The following is a 17273-nucleotide window of genomic DNA, read 5'->3' on the forward strand; positions in this document are numbered from 1 at the left end:
ATAATAAAAAAAGAACAAAAGATGTATATTATGCTTTTCGATTTATTTATATTTTTTTACTTTCATACAGGTAAATAAGTGTGAATGATATAGCATACTCTTTGGCTTTAGTAAGTTCATCTAACGCAGTCTTTAGTCCTTTGTCGACCCGGATTATTTTCCGGACAACATCCCGGTTTGATTCGGAAACTGTGTTGACATCAGCTGATTCTGTGGTGTCAAGGTAGGACGGACTAGCGTTTCCGGTTGAGAGTACTACCTCATGGAGGCGGTCCACGTGACGCTGGAGCACTCTCAGGTCATTTTCATAATCTTTCATTCCTTTGCCGTTTTGTTGAAGCATGCTTAATTAAAATCGTGATTGAAAAACTATAAAGGGAAAATCAGAATGTGCAAAATGTGTTTTCACAAGCATACAAAGGGAAATAACTCGCAAATAATTTTAGGCTGCATTAGCATGCATACATGAGGATGGGCGTAGTGTAAGTAGACAATGCGATAATGCGTACAAATTATAATTATTTATGGATAATTTTCTAATTGAAGTAAAACTAAAATCTTTACCTTTCATATTGTTTCGCTCGTAAAGCGAAATCATTAACACGAACCATAGCGAGATCGAAGAGTTTTGACTCATCGTCAAGCTCTGATTTATCGGAAAGGGACGATAATTCCATCCCTCCTCTGGTGCGATCTCTAGGCGAGGCTGATGTATCGGTTAAAGCGTTGCTGTCACTGTACACCCGGTCCACAGAGTCTATTAACTTCAATAATCTGGCCTTGGTGAGGTCAAGCTCCTGGTGTGACTGCCGAAGGGATCTGTCAGATGAAGTGAAAATTTATGAATTAAATTGTATTTTGGTCGAACGCAACCTTTACTAGCTGCCCCTAAGGCGGTTAGAGCTATCTGCCCTTGGCACCGGTTTCTATCTAACATGGCTGGCTAGCAAGTTCTCGGCGAGGACTTTTTTAAATGTTAAAAAATCGGCAAACATCGGCGAATCATGGCTACATCAGGCGATTACAATTTGAGAGAACGATCCAACAAACTCTTAACGTTTATGCAAACTTGTGATAGAGACGATTCAGAAGGCGAAAAGGATGATGAAGTGACTTTGAATTTGACACCAAGCGTTGAAACAGTGCATGAACAGCAGTGTTCGGGGAATTCTCAAGGCAATTCTGAAGCAGAATTAGAAAATGAATTATCTACACTTCAGTCACAAGTTCGTAAAATGTCATTGCGACGAAAAATCGAGTCGTGTAGAAAAGAAATACACAAAGAACAATTACGTGATGAAACGGAAATGGGGACAGCGTCAGTCAGACCACGTGGTGATGGCGTGTTCGTGAATGGAATCGGGGGACCACCGCGTGGTGGTAGCATGGTCATGAATGGTGTCGGGGATCTACATGATGTCATTAGTCAACACCGACAGGAACCCCGTGCAGGTACGGATCTTAATAACTTTTTACTACAAACGCTCAATCCCCCCAAAACGAGCAAACTTCGCCTCGTACATCAATATCTTTGGCAAGACCCCTTACTGTTAGCAAACGAGGAGGACATAGTCACTTTCACAAATACAGTGTCAAAGTCAGTAAGAGATCAGAGAAAGACTACTATAAAATTAGCGTTGAACAGTGGGGCTATGGCAACAGCAAGATACTACAGGAAATGATTGAACATAGAGAAATAGACACACAAGGTATTAATGACTATCTCGAGTACACAAAAACTGTAAACCGTCTTTTCTCCAAATATGTGCGAGGGAGTGTACTGCTTTTTGATCGTGAGTATCGAGAGGCCCAACATAAGGAGCAGTTTCGATGGGGTACACCACAGACGGGGATCCAAGACTTTCAGCTCATACTCAAGCCTAACAACATGACGTTCCTACAGGGAACAACGACAAAACGCGAGAACTCGTCACGTGTAACAAGAAAACGCGGTCCATTTACTCCAGACAATCGTGAGATATGTCGTAAATTTAATGCCGGCACATGTGACTACAAAATGTGTAAATACAGTTTTCATGCCAAATCTTGTAAACAAATGACGATACGTAATGATAGCTAATAGTTTATTAATGGATCATGATAGCAATATGAACTCTGTTCAGTGCTCATTAAGTGATAGATGAAATGTGAAATGTATGTAGACAAAGAGACAATGAGAGTTAGCAGGAATCATTGTACTCAACATTCGCAACATGTTGATATATAATTTATATTGATACCTTGGTTAATACTACCAATTGCCGTTATGTATTGCCCTTAGCTAGCTATAAATTGTTTTTGCAATTACAGGTTTTTCACTATAACAGAGTTATGCGATCATATTTTAACGCAACCCCGAAAGTACCACCAGGGATAATAGCACTGAACTACAACTAAACCTTAGCGTACTGAAATGAACAAAACATATATACTGATCAATGTGACAAACCTTTCTGTATCCTCCCACTTCCTCTTCCTGTTTAGATACAGTGAATGTAGTTTCTCTAGTTTCGTTTTTGACGGCTGTGACCTGTTCCCTTGTGATAACTTCCTCCTTAGGCTATCATTCCCTCCAGCTAAGTCCGACTCCCGCTCCATCGCGGACAAGTCGGATAACACATCAGAATGAAATGTCTCTAACTCTTTCTCCATATCTTCAAACCTTGACTCTACACCATCCAATTCTTTCACGTGCCTGTTAAATACAAATATATTGTATTTTAATATGTGTCTTGTAATTTTGTTGCAAATCATGTCTTTTAGGTGGTAGACAATATCTTATTTTAAAAATTGATTTTTTTTCCTTGGTTATCTTTTGTGAATTTCTAAAATCACTTCAGTAGTTAATATTCTCGGATGTTCTTGACTGTTGAAATAATCCTAAATACATTCAGGGAAATAAGTAATTATAACAAAACACTTATTAAACGAATGTCTATGGTTTTGACTTACATATCACGTTGTTGGGTGTTTACCTCGAAATACCAGCAAACTCGCCCTACCTTTGAAGTGCCACTTTCGAATCCTTCAGTCCTTGCATCTCGTTCCTAATGATAGCCATCTTGTTTAACAGTTCGCTGATTTCGTAGCTAGGATCATCATCCATCTTTAACCTTGACCGGCCTTTTCGGTAGGTGAATTCGTCGTGCGATGTTAATGTTGGGTCGGCTAACTTATGGACTCTCTCGATTTCTACTTTCAGTTTATAGAGTTCTTGTTTGGTCTCCTCCACTTGATCTTTTTCTCTGGTCCTGATTAAATACCAGAACATGTGAACTGGACAAGCACGCAGTAGTAAAGTGTCTATTTTATAAATGTACATATATATTTGAAGTTTGTAAATTTCTCAATAACATCAAGTATAAGAAATTATCAACTTGTAGACACGACTTTTAAACTGAATCACAAATGTAATGTCATGAACTTAAATAGATAGGAGTTTTAATTAAAATAGCCATCTTCAGTCTTATATCAAAACATACAATTCTAGCCTATTACCCGATCTTTACTTACACTTCGAGATTCCGTTTTATATTTTTCTCAAGTGCTTGGAGTTTCTCCTCGATGTCTTTCTTTTCAGTCATATGTCTGCAAAATAGATAAAACAGGTAAAGGACGATTATGCTTTTTGGCCTCAAATCCATTTGCAAACAGTAGCTTTAAGTTGCTATGGCAACCATTCAAAATATTCTTAAATTAACTGAAATTGAAAATATTATCATATTTTGCCTATTTCTTGAAAGTTTTTGTCTAACAAATAAAATAGAGCGCAATCTAGAACAAAACTAATATTTATTCAAAACATGTAGATATAGTTTCTAAATAAGAATTGACTGAATTTCCACATTTTAGTACTTTTTGCATATTTAGGAATGACTACATAGCAACTACAGCCATAGCTATCACACCTATTCTATCAAAGATGTACTTGATAAATGTAATTTAATCACTAAATAACAGATTGGAAAATATGATGATTTGGGGGCCAGAAACCACTCTAACCTTACATAACGTTTTGTTCAATATCAAATTAATTGTTAAGGAGATGCAATTTTTCAAAGTATAATGTTTAATTTCATAATTGTGTAGTTATAAAATGAAACAATAGTCTAGGTTCCTATGACAGTTTATCGACTAAGGTAGGAGTTTATTACCTTTCCTCGAGTAATTCCACATGTTTCCCCTTCGCCTTATTGGCTATCATGTGTGTTCCTCGAATTCTGAAAATAAATGGTTAAATGTAGAATGAAAGTAATCAATCAAAATGATTTTGGAATAAACTTTCAATGTGTATTTAGTGATTATTCGATTAAAGTTATTTCGTTATTGACCGATAATGTTACACCTACCGCTGTAACTGTCCTTGTTGTTCCTTCAGTTGTGATTTCATCTTTTGGAGTTCTGACTGTAACCTATTCAAGAAAATGGATTTTTGATCATTTTCTCCAAATAATGTATTAGTGTGTGTTAAGATATTATTTTCCCCTCATATTTAATTTCCATACATAGTATGCATAATGGGGAGATGCTGCTGACAATATAGTGTTAACCGTAATGAAATTCAATACCACTAGCAAGCATCTTAGTCGTTATTACAACTGAATATCGCTACACCTTTCGATAACACCTTTGATTTTGTTATTCCGACCTTATGTTTGTAACATAATGTTGTAAGTTTGGAATCTACATTTCTCTAACACGTAACTCACGTTTGTATTTCCTCGTGTTCTATGGACCGTTTACGCTGCAGCTCATGCTCGAACTGCTTCAGCTTGTTAATGAGTTCCTGTATATCCTCCACGTCCCGTTTAGATGTTCCTCGTTGTACTTTCCCCGCAACAGAATTGGCCTGACCATTCGATAACGACCTCTGTTGAGCCTTTGGTTGTTGTTGACCTTTGACCCCCGAAGTGTCCGACACGGCAGGTTTGTCAATGGCAAGATGGCTAAAGAGTTTGGATATTGTCTTGTTTAGTGATAATATATCCTGGTGGTGCACTAGTTTACTATCTTTGTCTTTCCTGTACAGAATATAAATAACAATTGAATCATATAAATTATAATAATATCATAGACGTTGATTAAATGTAAAATAGTGATGTACGATTAGTGAATAGATTATGCTGGTACGAATTAGTAATATTTACCAAAGACTGGACTGCAATAGATACCTCAGATATCCACGGCATTCAAATAACCATTTTATCTCGTTTGTGTGTATTGCTTAAACTAAGTCTATAATGGCTGTTTCACATTTTTTAAAGCTAAGATAAAATGTGTGTATATTTGTGCGTATTTTTCCCGTCTCCACATATATATATAAGTGCCACACGAGCATAACGCACATAGTCTGTAGATAAATATTAGCATCTTTATGTCATGCATACTATGAAATGCTGGAAACTCCCAACTAGCTATTACAATATGTGTTCATCATTTTCCGCTATTGTTACACTCACGGGAACACCAAAGGATTTGTATCCCCCTCCCGGTTATAGCGCTCTAGATCTGCCGCTGTAAACCTTATAAAATATTTCCCTAATAACAACAATAGATGTGACAATACCCTACAGTATCCTCACTTACGTCGGTTCCACGGCAGGTGTTTTGGATTGGGTAGTTCGTGGTGACAATGTACTTGGATCCTCTTTGATAACCGGCCGTTGTATACTTGGCATAGCTGCATGGCGCTTGCCGCGGTCCTTTTGTTGTGATAATGTCACAGTTGTTGCCCTTGGGATAGACTTTTTGGTAGTTTGTGGTGAATTACTCTGTGGTGACTTGACGGGTACTTTGGCAGCTGTGGTCAGCGTTGTTGGTGGTTTGTCTGTGACATACTCCTGTCGATCTATAACCTGTACAATACAAAACTGTCAAACTTAAATACCTAGTCCACCATGTCAATGTTATATACCTTCACGAAGTGAAATCAACGAAAATAAGTCGTCGAGTATGCTAATACATAATTCATTGCTGTCCAATGGGAAATGTATAGGACATTGGGTTATTAATGTAGTAATTAAAAAGTGGATATCGTATGTAGATTGATGTATTAATTTGGCCAAACAATGCATAAGAAAAGGGATTTTTGTTCGCGAAACAACAAAACACGTTACGTTTATCACCAAAAATTGAACCATTGTGATTTTAATTTAATCTAGTGTTTGAATGATACTGATATTGAAAGACGCCATATCAATCAAATAGTATATATATATGAAACAGAATAAAAACATGTCCGGACATGAACGGATATAGATAATTTGTGTAAGTAACAGATGAACGAAATAATATCTTAACATGCCTTTTTGGCACATTTCTACAATCCCTTGTGGAGTGTATCTAACTTCGTTGTACCGTCATACATAATAGGCGGGTGCTCCGAAAAATATACGGAGGAAGTTACGTTGATACATACATACATAAGGCAAATAAAAGTTCACCACATCTACTGAATAAATTAACCACGCAAAAGATTTTGTCAAGGCTCTACCATCTATTAAGATATTTTAAAGCTAAAATGTCCAAATCGGCTAGAGAGAGGCTAGATAGATTAATAAATCAAATATGTTGAAAAAAATGACATGTAATAAAAGGAAACGATGAAGAGGCTTTTGGGACCGACGTATCGAGCTCTCATGGTACCTTATAAACCAAAATCACTGAGAAATAACAAATACTTTATATGCAAAATAGCTTTATGTAGGGAAATTGAAAATTTTATGTGTGATAGTTACTCCTTTTCTGTGTTCTTATTGTACCGTTTTTGCCCATGTGTTATTGGACCACATGGCTGAGGTCAACTGCCGCAACAAAGGTCAAGGACAACCATCACACAATGGTACTGCCCACATATAAACCTGGCTGTTCCCACGTACGTACTTATAAACAAACCACGACCATATAACCGAATACCCGTAAAACAGTTTGTGAACAGTGAATAGACATCGATTACCAATACCGGACCATAAAACCAAATACATGTGCCATTATCAGAGATATTAAATTAATTGAACATGAATAAAATCCATTTGTGTCTTGTATGGCTGACTGCTTCGTCAAATGTCACACATGAAATTGGATGTTCAGAACATCAGACACTCAATACCTAATTAGAACAGATGCTACATGTGCATAAATCGGCTATAAAAGTATGCTTTGAGTTACAAGCAGTTAATAACGCACTGATTCTACAAAAAATGGCGGGGAAACATCGATTCAAGTTTATTTTTCATCATTTATTCATAATACACCTGAACTAAAGTTCTACCTTTGCTACAAGAGTATTTTCCCAAAAGCAAAAACGTGTTTTTTTTACAAATAGTCGGATCATATTTCGAAAGTTTCGTAAGTAGATATTAAGCAATAGAACATTTTCTCTTTACCACACATGATTTCTTTGAACGATTGCGTTACATGTACTTATAAATCTCCAGTCATGCATTTTAGAAATATGATAAAGAGATATGATTTTACAGGTTGGATGGAGTCTAGACGTTGAAAGTATTGTTTCGTAGCATTACCTGGACTCAGTATTAAATTGCATTATATAGTGACATACAGTGCTAGGAATGTGAGATATAAATAAAATCGCATGTGGTATTAGATTGTGCAGTATTACTTCCAACCAATGTCATAATTATAAAACCTACCCTCATCGATTACTAGAAGTTACGTATATCTAATTCTTGTCTCCGTATACCTAGCTTGTGTATCACTTGTTTACAGTAGATAATATATTTCTATTTATTTAATTTATTTAAGGATGTATCCTTCTGAGGTTTCAGTCCCGTTGAAGTCTCGTTTCGACAAAGATCAAAGAAGTTATGAGATTTTCAAATACAATTTACCAACATCTGTAGCAAGTTGCCAGATGCAAATTTTGTCAAAAAATTACATTTTTTTTTTCAGTAGATTTTTTTATACGGGGATTTTTTTAAAGAAATGTCCCATTTGGCGGCCATTTGGAAATTGTGTCTTTTTTCGCTTTTAGTAGAGCCACAGTTTTACCATTTTTAACTGAAATTGTTTTTACTCAAATCATCACTGCGTCAGCAATTTTAGCTTTATCTAACTATTTTTTGCTGTAAATCTTTACTAGGTTCGTGGTAATTAAAATATTGAGGACTGATAAGTGAAATGATACGCTTTTGTCACTTTATTTTACATTTAATGATAATTTGAGCATTTTTATTTTTTACTCTAAAATACTGAATAATAACAGATATGGATATGGGACAACACACGGACCCCCATTTTTTGTCTGATTTAGAAAGAACAACCCTTTCCCTACTGATATGCAAAATATTAACAAAAGTTTTATACCAGAACTTTTTTCTATGAAGGGTTAAATTTGGCAAACATGGCTGTAAATGGTGCATTTGGTCGCTCAAAATTAAGGGTTAGGGGTACATTATTCTTATTATTGTTATTTGAGTAAAAATATTAATCTTATTACTCAAAACTGGTATAGTTTTAAAGAAAACTACTAGAAAATAAATTCTACAAATATCTATATCTATCAAACACCCCATTAGGAAATTATGGCTTTAATATCTATGTATTTGGTCACAACGGCAAAATTGTCCATAAAATCCAATATTTTGTCAACTAGGTATCTTTGAGTGACAATAGCTTAAAAACGAGCACACGGACATATGATTTTTCCTCCATTTTTATTGTATGAACTCCTATTTCGAAAATTCTATATGAGAAAAAAAGTTTAATACAAGAAAATGTTACTTTTCAGATGAGTACATACTTAAACGCTATACATCTAAATCACTTAGATTTAATTGCAGCAGTTTGATCAGGAGGTTTACTACCTTAAAGTGTGTTATTATTCTTTGCTTTGCCTTTCAGAATTAGATAGTACGTACTATAAATCATGGAGTATTTGTTGTATAAAACGTTCTTTGTTTCCGAAGTTACTATGGAATTATGAACGATAAAAAAGAAATATGTTTTGTTTACAGTTGTATTCATTCTTAAAACGACTAGCTACAAATGTGTAGATCTACGAAATAGTTCGAAAGCTCAAAGTCACTCTTTACCCAGGAATGTTAGATGCTGTACAGTAAGTATTACCATAGTTCCTGTAGGGTGACAGATAGATAAGTTATTCCCATGATAGCAAACGTTTCTTCGTAGGAAATATAAACCGTGCTTCCTTCGGTACATCTCAAACGGGTTTTTAATCATTAAAGTATGGACATCTCGTTATTTGATTTAGGAATTTGTATAAAATAAAATCATTGTATAATTTAACGTAGAAATATGCTTGAGAATGAATCATGTCAATTGAGAACGATTAAAAATATAGTTCGCAATAAACGTGACTTTCCGTCATGTCTTGTTATCGATCATTTATGTTGCGTAAATTTGCTTCTAATCATATAAGAATCTAGATTTCTGAAACCTGAATAGCTTTATAATACAGATGTTGAGGAAGTGGGAATATTTGATAGTTGGATTTCAGGAGAAATCGTCAGTAAAAGTCTGTCCACTCCGTCAGAAGAATGTATTACCACTGAACGGTAAGAAAATTTACACATCCCTGTGAGCTTTATGTTTTTATTGATAATCCCACCATCATATTTATGTCTTGTTTCACATAGAATCTCCCTATCTATCCAGTGTTACGATGATGACTTTATCTAATCAATCACTTAATTAAACTAAATCAAAGCCATAGCGACAACTTGTGTTAATTGAATTACTTCGAACATCTGGTCACAATCCGTCACGCAATGTTCAATCTTAGTACACGTTTATTTCACGTATTTCAAAGATATTGTTCCGGAGAACATTTTCACCAATGTCTACCTGCTATGTGACTACTAAGGCCTATTGAAACCAATATAACACGGACAATAACGCATTTTAGAGATAAATTATTGATAACCTATGTACGAACAATTCAAATATCAACAACGTATTGAGTTGCACTCGTGTTCATGGAATGTATAAGAAGGACTAAATCAAAGAAATCGTTGTCGAGGTCAGGCCATAACGCTGCGCCAGAATTTTACGTAGTCTGTCAACAATATTTGTGAAGCAATCTGCAATTGGATAAGAATTTTTTTAAAAGATTGTTTTGAATAAGAATGCAACGAGATTTTAACCACTTTATCTTTTAAGAAAATTATCATTAAATGGGGTGTTGATATTGTAAACATATATATATTTACCTCCGTAACCTCTAGTTTAATAACCTCGAATCCAGCTTTGACATTTTTGTAGGCTCCTTCATTTTTCAACGACGACTCCAGACGACGGATTGCTGGCTTGATGTCAGCCGGTTGTCTGTTTCTAATCTGAAATATGCATCAATATGTGATAAGTCGTGTTACCTTGAGTTATAAGCATACTACGAGCATTACAAGGCGATTCTGAAAATCATATTGTGATATTGGTGTTATAGCAAACTCGAGTGTTTAAGCAGATATGAATTCGTCATAGGCCGAAATGGATATCACACAATATGAAAACCCATTATGATGGCTGTTGTTACTGGTATGACACGAATTAGTTGGCTTTACGCTTAGTTCAACTGGTGGCTGGGGACGCCAATCATTTACTCAAAGATAGTATCATCTGGACCTATTAAACTTAACACAACAAATAAATATTGAGTATGCTATTATATTATGTGGAAGTCTAACCTTGTCCTATAGATAATATATATAATTATATGCTGTACACGTGGATGAGTATTTCTTTAAAAACTCCTCCAATATAATCTTGAAGGAAAATCTTTAAGGAAACACAAGTAACACGGACGCAAACCTTTACATATATTTACATGTTCACTGCAGTCCCACTATGTAACCTTACCAAGCGCAGTTGGCAGTCATATTAACTATGAAATTCAATATCTCATTATGGCGTCATTATCATTGTGACGTCACAATTGTCGAGCCAGCGATCACGGAAAACGGCTGTGCAAAATCCATTATTATTTTAAAATAAAACTATAACCAAATGTAAATATAAGCATTGAACGTCTTTCGGTGGCATTCATAGCCAAAATGAATGCCAACTGGACAGAGGCAAATCCAACCTGCAGCACAAGCTGCCAACTAAAAGACGTCCAATGCCTAAATGAATACCTCTATTTAATAATGTGCACTCGCGACAACACCCAATTAATACTAAACAGAAAAAAAAAAAGTATAATACATGAATCCAAGGTCATTGCATAATAAGCTAAACGTTAATGTAACCTTTGTGACTGGGGCGTTGAATGTTCTTAACACAAGAAGAAAATGTTAACTTTACCTTTGTGACTTGAGCCTGGAAATTTCTAAACGATTCAGCAACGATCTTTGAGTTGAGGACTTTCTTGTCAGTAAGTAACTTCTCCAACCGTTCCTGGATGTCGAACAACTTCTGAGAATTGATGGTCATCTGAAATTGACAAACACGACAGGTCAGTATATCCGGACTCCGTTTGTCCATCTGGACGATATACGAGTCCTTCCGAAGGTGCCGTGATGACACCGTGGTAGTTTTCGGAATGTCCGTAGAACCATATCCCCGGATAATTACACTGCTGATACTGCCCGTAGAATTCTGACGTTTTACACTGTGACTTTTCAATGTAACATTCCCCGAAGACATTTCATTAGCTGACTTTGATAACGCTAATTTTCGTTTCGTGCCTGTAGAAGTTTGAGGATCGACAGCTGATTGTCTCCTCAATCCAGAACTAATGAGTTCGCCAGAACTTTGCTGTACACTCATGGTCACTGGTAAATAACCACCCGGAGACGTCTTGTCTCAGCAGTCACAATCCCAAGGCTCAATTGTCCGTAATCTATAAATATCGTTCCGAGGTAACATATGCATATGACCGATGCTACCTTGTTCATAAACAACAATGTGTGCATTATTTATCAGCGAGTGCCAAGCTTTTGATGTGATTGAGAGGAAAGCCTATTACCTGTGGGTTTTAAATTATAAATAGGCTATTGATTCAGATTGATGATGTAGGTTTTGATAACTTAATCAGGTATATTCTGTGGTGACTTACATGGAAGGCACTGTCTGACGGAGTTTTGTCAGCTTAACGTGTATAATATCGAACCTTCGGATATAAAAATGAGTTTTTTATCGATAATTAAGGTATCAGCCGTTCTTTGCAAATTAGATTAAATCGCCATTATAAAGAGTGTTAAAACGTAAGTACAAAGGTAGGAAAGTTAATATTATATATTGAATAATTATTGACAGAACACGCATGTAACGTTTGTCATGCATTTGAAACGGGATGATAATATTGTGTGCAGTACAGATGTTACGTAACTAATGCTGTAAGGGATATGAAGGTACATGAAAGTGGTTCTTAGCTGATGCAACACCAGTAATATCAAATTTTACTTAATACTTGTACAGTATTCATTATATAAAAAGCAAGGTATGCCGTTATGTGATGCGAGCTGTTTCGCAATGGATATTTTGTCATTTCCAGTGTGTCTTTTGTGTATTTAAGCATTCCCCGTTTTCTGTTAGGTATTTCCCATATATGATGTGCTTTATTTTTTCTATAAAAATATCAATCCGCTCGTTGAATGACATTTCAAACATTCATATTTTCTTTTTCTATGCATACAGTTAAAATATGCTGCTCCACAGCACAATTGTTTTTCTATTTATAACTTATTTATAACCTCCCCCTATTCCTTAACACTATAATTCACCCTGTCTGATATGCTGTAAGTTTTACCTTTTCTCCGTCATTTTATTACATCAGACTCGCCCTATGTTGTATATCCTACACCGTCCCTTTATCCTACTGTAGTGTGAAGATCCGTGGTATATATTGTAGTATGAAGATCCGTGGTATATATTGTAGTGTGAAGATCCGTGGTATATATTGTAGTGTGAAGATCCGTGGTATATATTGTAGTATGAAGATCTGTGGTTTATATTGACATACAGTACTAGCTATAGTGAAGGGCAGTATGTGGACGGTCAGTAGCATTAATTATAAATTATGTGTTACTGACCTTGTTACCTTGTACCCAGTGGGGGTACACTCCGCTGTGTCAGCGTTATTAAAAATTCAAATGCATTAATGATTTCCAATAGCGGACATAACGTTCAGACCACCCAGAATTGAAATCGTCTGAATTTTAGATTAAAATATCTGGTATCAGACTATATAGTTCTATTGGTTCTAAAACGAGGAGAATGTTATGCACATGTATCAAATACTGTTACAATACATAACTACAAAATTAATAAGTTTATCGATATTTTAAGCGAATATGAAAACGTATGACGATATCCCAGTGACTTTGTCCATGTTATTAAACGTCACTGGTATTGTATGATCTGGAAGGTTTTTTTATTGTTTGTACAGGATATGAAATGTATCGTGACATTTCAAACGAAGTTGTGATACTACAAAGGTATCATTACCCCTGCTCGATTCGTCAAGAGCGGGCGCCCGCCGGCGACCCGGCGAGGCGGCTAAGTCACTCGATTCAAAGAAAAAATGCGCCGGTTGCGCGACCGGCGTACGCCGGATCAGCCGGTTTTGAATCACCGGCTAATACTGGCGCAAGATGGCGGAATCAATGTTAGATATTTGTTGACGAAATTCTCGTTAAGCAAAACTCATTCCGTTCAGACATAAATTCTCCAAACATCATGATTTTCTTGTTGTATTCATTAATGGTCAGGAATTGACACCTCTTTTGATACACACAGGTATGTAGATATACATTTATGAAGCGAATACATCGAAATATGCAGTGATGTATAGACTAAGATATATATATATAGCCCAGGTTTTGCTCTATACATGTTTTTTTCTCTATATAGTGTAATACGTACGGTATCATGGATTTTATAGAACAAAATACTTGAGCATGTACATTCTAGCCTGATTATAATAAAATTTGTAAATTTAATGTATATAAAAATAGAATGTTTTATTCAAAGTACATAAAATTTCAAGGACTTCTCTTGGACTGTGTAACAATAACAATAAAAACAGACTTTTAAGGTTTATTCTGAGATTTTACAATTTCGAAAACAACACATTTTAAAGTTCTAATGAATCGTTTTCGTCAAACACATGTAATTCAGAGTGTAACATAAGAAAATAGATTTATATGTGTGTAGTATTATACCTACATGTACATTGTAAATACACAATTCAGAAAGAATGTTCAAATTGAGAATATGATTGTACGGGCATTGTTAATTCCTATGTCAAGTCATGAGAAAAAAAAATCTACTGGTGACATGTAGTAAGAAATAAATTAATAAAATAGTAAAGTTACAACAATGCCACACCAAGGTATCAATTTAAACCCAGTTTATTAAGATAACTCATGCTTTACTAATCGGTGCTTCAGCGATCTGTTGAATTTTAGTAAGAACAAATAATGATTGGCGTGTGGCCCATTGCAACAATGCATGGAGCGACAGTGTTTGGAGCGACAAAAATGCCAGGTGTCGATATCACGCGACTGTGCGATAAAACAATCATGTCGCTCTGTCGCATTAGCGAGAAAATAAGATTTGTCGCACCGACAGTGTATTTTTGTAACGTTGCAGTGTCACTCCGCGCATTATCTCACTATTGCTTCGCGTATTGTCTTGTGATGTGTAATTAAATTCCAAGCTGTTATGCAAGAAAATTATCTCATATGTATGTAATTCTACAATACAAATTACAATGCACCATACATTATATCAAATGTGCATTATAACAGGAACGCGCGGAGCGATTTTGTGAGGAACGACAATGCGACATGGCCGAAATAGGCCACCATATATGTTTTCTATTTCATAAGAAACTTCAACACAAGAGATTAATGCAGTATGATGCAATTTCTTATATTTGTTATTTTGGAATAAATCAGCATACACGTGTTTATTATACAGAGTAGCATGCACGATGAAGAAAAAATGAGAATGGAGGGGTTGTTCATTTTCCAAAAGGCGAAACAACATATGACATTATCCAGTCACGGTATCTTATTAATATTAAACTCTAATGATTTATGAATTCTAAAAGTTCTTGGCCCGGAATCGAAAAATACGAATATTTGAAAGCTATTTTTTTTATTGGCAACATCGCTTTTTTCCAAATACACATTATGTTATTAACTCTACCATTACTATCTGAAGAACAATCACTCATTTATTATGAAACAGAGACAACCACGCACATGCGTCGACTATTTAATCGCTTTTAATTTGTCTAATATAAAAGTTGTAAACGTATACGTAGAAGTATTTTTCTTACTCGTGCTAAGGGTAAGTTTAGCGTAAATAATGTTTACCATAACATGATATTAACCAAATTAGAATATCATGTTATCTATTAGATCAACTTAAATTCAGTCTTTGATTATGTTTGATGCAAAAAGCAAAATGTTCCTAAAGCTCTGAAGAAATGTCCGCCATGATGGAATACGCCGGTTATACTTGTTTTGCCAGATCGACCGGTCGTCGCCCGGTCACATGATCGGCGTACGCCAGTAGCCGCTTTTCAGAACGAATCGAGCAGGGGTAATGATTCTATAGACTTTTGAAATAATTTGTTAGTTTAAACTTACTACAATGTAGGATATTACAGGTGTATGATAAAAATATATTTAAATTTTATGTTCATTTTCATTCGAAATTTATTTTAAATTGCTCCTGGAAAAAAATAACATTTTCTAACATTTACTTTTAAATCTCAGTGGAAATATTGATATGCAGTGATATTTAATATTGCTCGTTTGAATGACGCGCGGTATGTTTATCTATTGTGATATTTCCATTCAATATTTATAATTCAACACTTATTTATGTACTCAACTGATTATTCAACTGTTTGTATATATTACACGTTGTTTGTATTATCAATATTACCTAGATCGGGGTGTATACACTCACGTGTTCGATCTGAATAACCACGGATAATCTCCTAGTGTCGATAAAGGAAATATCAATGTACCGAATAATATAACGTCAGGTTGTTGTGTTATGATCTCGATATAAATATGGATTTTTTCTGTACCCATATACGTTATACTAGGAGCCGGACATTCATATGTCATGTAAAATGGTGTCTGTTCAAGACTTAAAAGTAATCATGTTGCCAATCAAACATGTTTACAAAAATAATGCAATCCCAATATGGACGTCTTACTTCGTAACGCGATAGCTTAGAAATATCAATTAATCATTGGTTTTGAAATTGAGCAAATCTTATCCTTATTATAATTTCAAATTCATTTATCTTTATTGATTTTTGTAATTCTTCGTAAGCACATCAATGTAATTTCAAGACGAGTTTTTTAAAGTCTCATATGAATACGCATTATTCAGATAAATGTTACCACATATTCAAAACAGAGATAGTTTGACGGTTTTGTTAACCATTAGATGACTTTCAGTTGGCATTCATATGAGCTAAGAATCCCAACTGAACGACGTTCAATGCTTATATTTACATGTGATAACAATTTTATGATGGAATCCAAGAAATATTGCATCTATAATGAATTAATAATTCATTATTGTCAAAGACGGAACAGCCATTTGAACAGCCATCTTCCGTGATCACACGACAATTGTAAGTTCATGCTAGACGGTAGCAGTTCATAGACTAATGAATTCCAGCTGCGCTTGGAAAGGTAACATAGTAAAACTGCAAATGAAATGTAAATATTTAGATATGATGCAAAACAATAAAGTAGGATTTATCTTGCGTTTCAGAATCTTGTCGTCACAATTGATATAAAACAGCACAGCTAATACCAAACTAATCCATGATACCCCTGATATATGCGAAATATTCATACATGTTTGTCATCACAACTTCCAGTATTGCCTTATGAGCAAGGCGTTGGGCTTCACCATAATATTGCCCTCTCGGACAGGATTGTGTTTTCATTATTATCAAAGTCACCGGGATATTGGTGAACTACAATGTGTACTTGGACCATTGAGGAACCCATAGGTAAGGCTAACTAAGAGTTTAATACTATGAAGATAGAAGTACAACGGCATGCATTCTAAACAGACAAAAGCTTAGGGAAATAAAGACAGAGAAGTGTGCCTTTATATCGTCATGTTTACAGGATTAATGTAAACATGTGTTCTGTGTAGATTTACCTGTTATAAAAACACACACCTAAATTGCCTGTATTAGCTGGCAGTGTATCCTAGTGATCAAACGACACTCACACAAAAATACCACGTCCATGGAAATCAAAGCTACACCACAAATCGACAGCGGCCTGATAATTCGATTTAGATTA

At 35.2% G+C, this 17273-nt stretch overlaps 1 protein-coding gene across 5 annotated transcripts in view; it reads right to left on the reverse strand.

Annotated features, from left to right (window-relative positions):
• LOC138327420 (uncharacterized) overlaps positions 1 to 17273 on the reverse strand; it is a 34850-nt gene that overhangs the window by 6550 nt on the left and 11027 nt on the right. For all 5 annotated transcript variants that reach the window (XM_069273490.1, XM_069273494.1, XM_069273495.1 and 2 more), the window contains 11 exons: positions 11281 to 11409; positions 10191 to 10316; positions 5587 to 5855; positions 4710 to 5021; positions 4350 to 4412; positions 4155 to 4220; positions 3514 to 3588; positions 3003 to 3251; positions 2450 to 2695; positions 565 to 819; positions 99 to 344 (listed from right to left, as the gene is read on the reverse strand). In XM_069273490.1, the coding sequence (XP_069129591.1) occupies positions 99 to 344; positions 565 to 819; positions 2450 to 2695; positions 3003 to 3251; positions 3514 to 3588; positions 4155 to 4220; positions 4350 to 4412; positions 4710 to 5021; positions 5587 to 5855; positions 10191 to 10316; positions 11281 to 11409 (2036 nt within the window). The remainder of the gene's footprint in view (positions 1 to 98; positions 345 to 564; positions 820 to 2449; positions 2696 to 3002; positions 3252 to 3513; positions 3589 to 4154; positions 4221 to 4349; positions 4413 to 4709; positions 5022 to 5586; positions 5856 to 10190; positions 10317 to 11280; positions 11410 to 17273) is intronic.

This window comes from Argopecten irradians, chromosome 7, assembly GCF_041381155.1.
Source record: "Argopecten irradians isolate NY chromosome 7, Ai_NY, whole genome shotgun sequence".
NCBI classification, from domain to species: domain Eukaryota; kingdom Metazoa; phylum Mollusca; class Bivalvia; order Pectinida; family Pectinidae; genus Argopecten; species Argopecten irradians.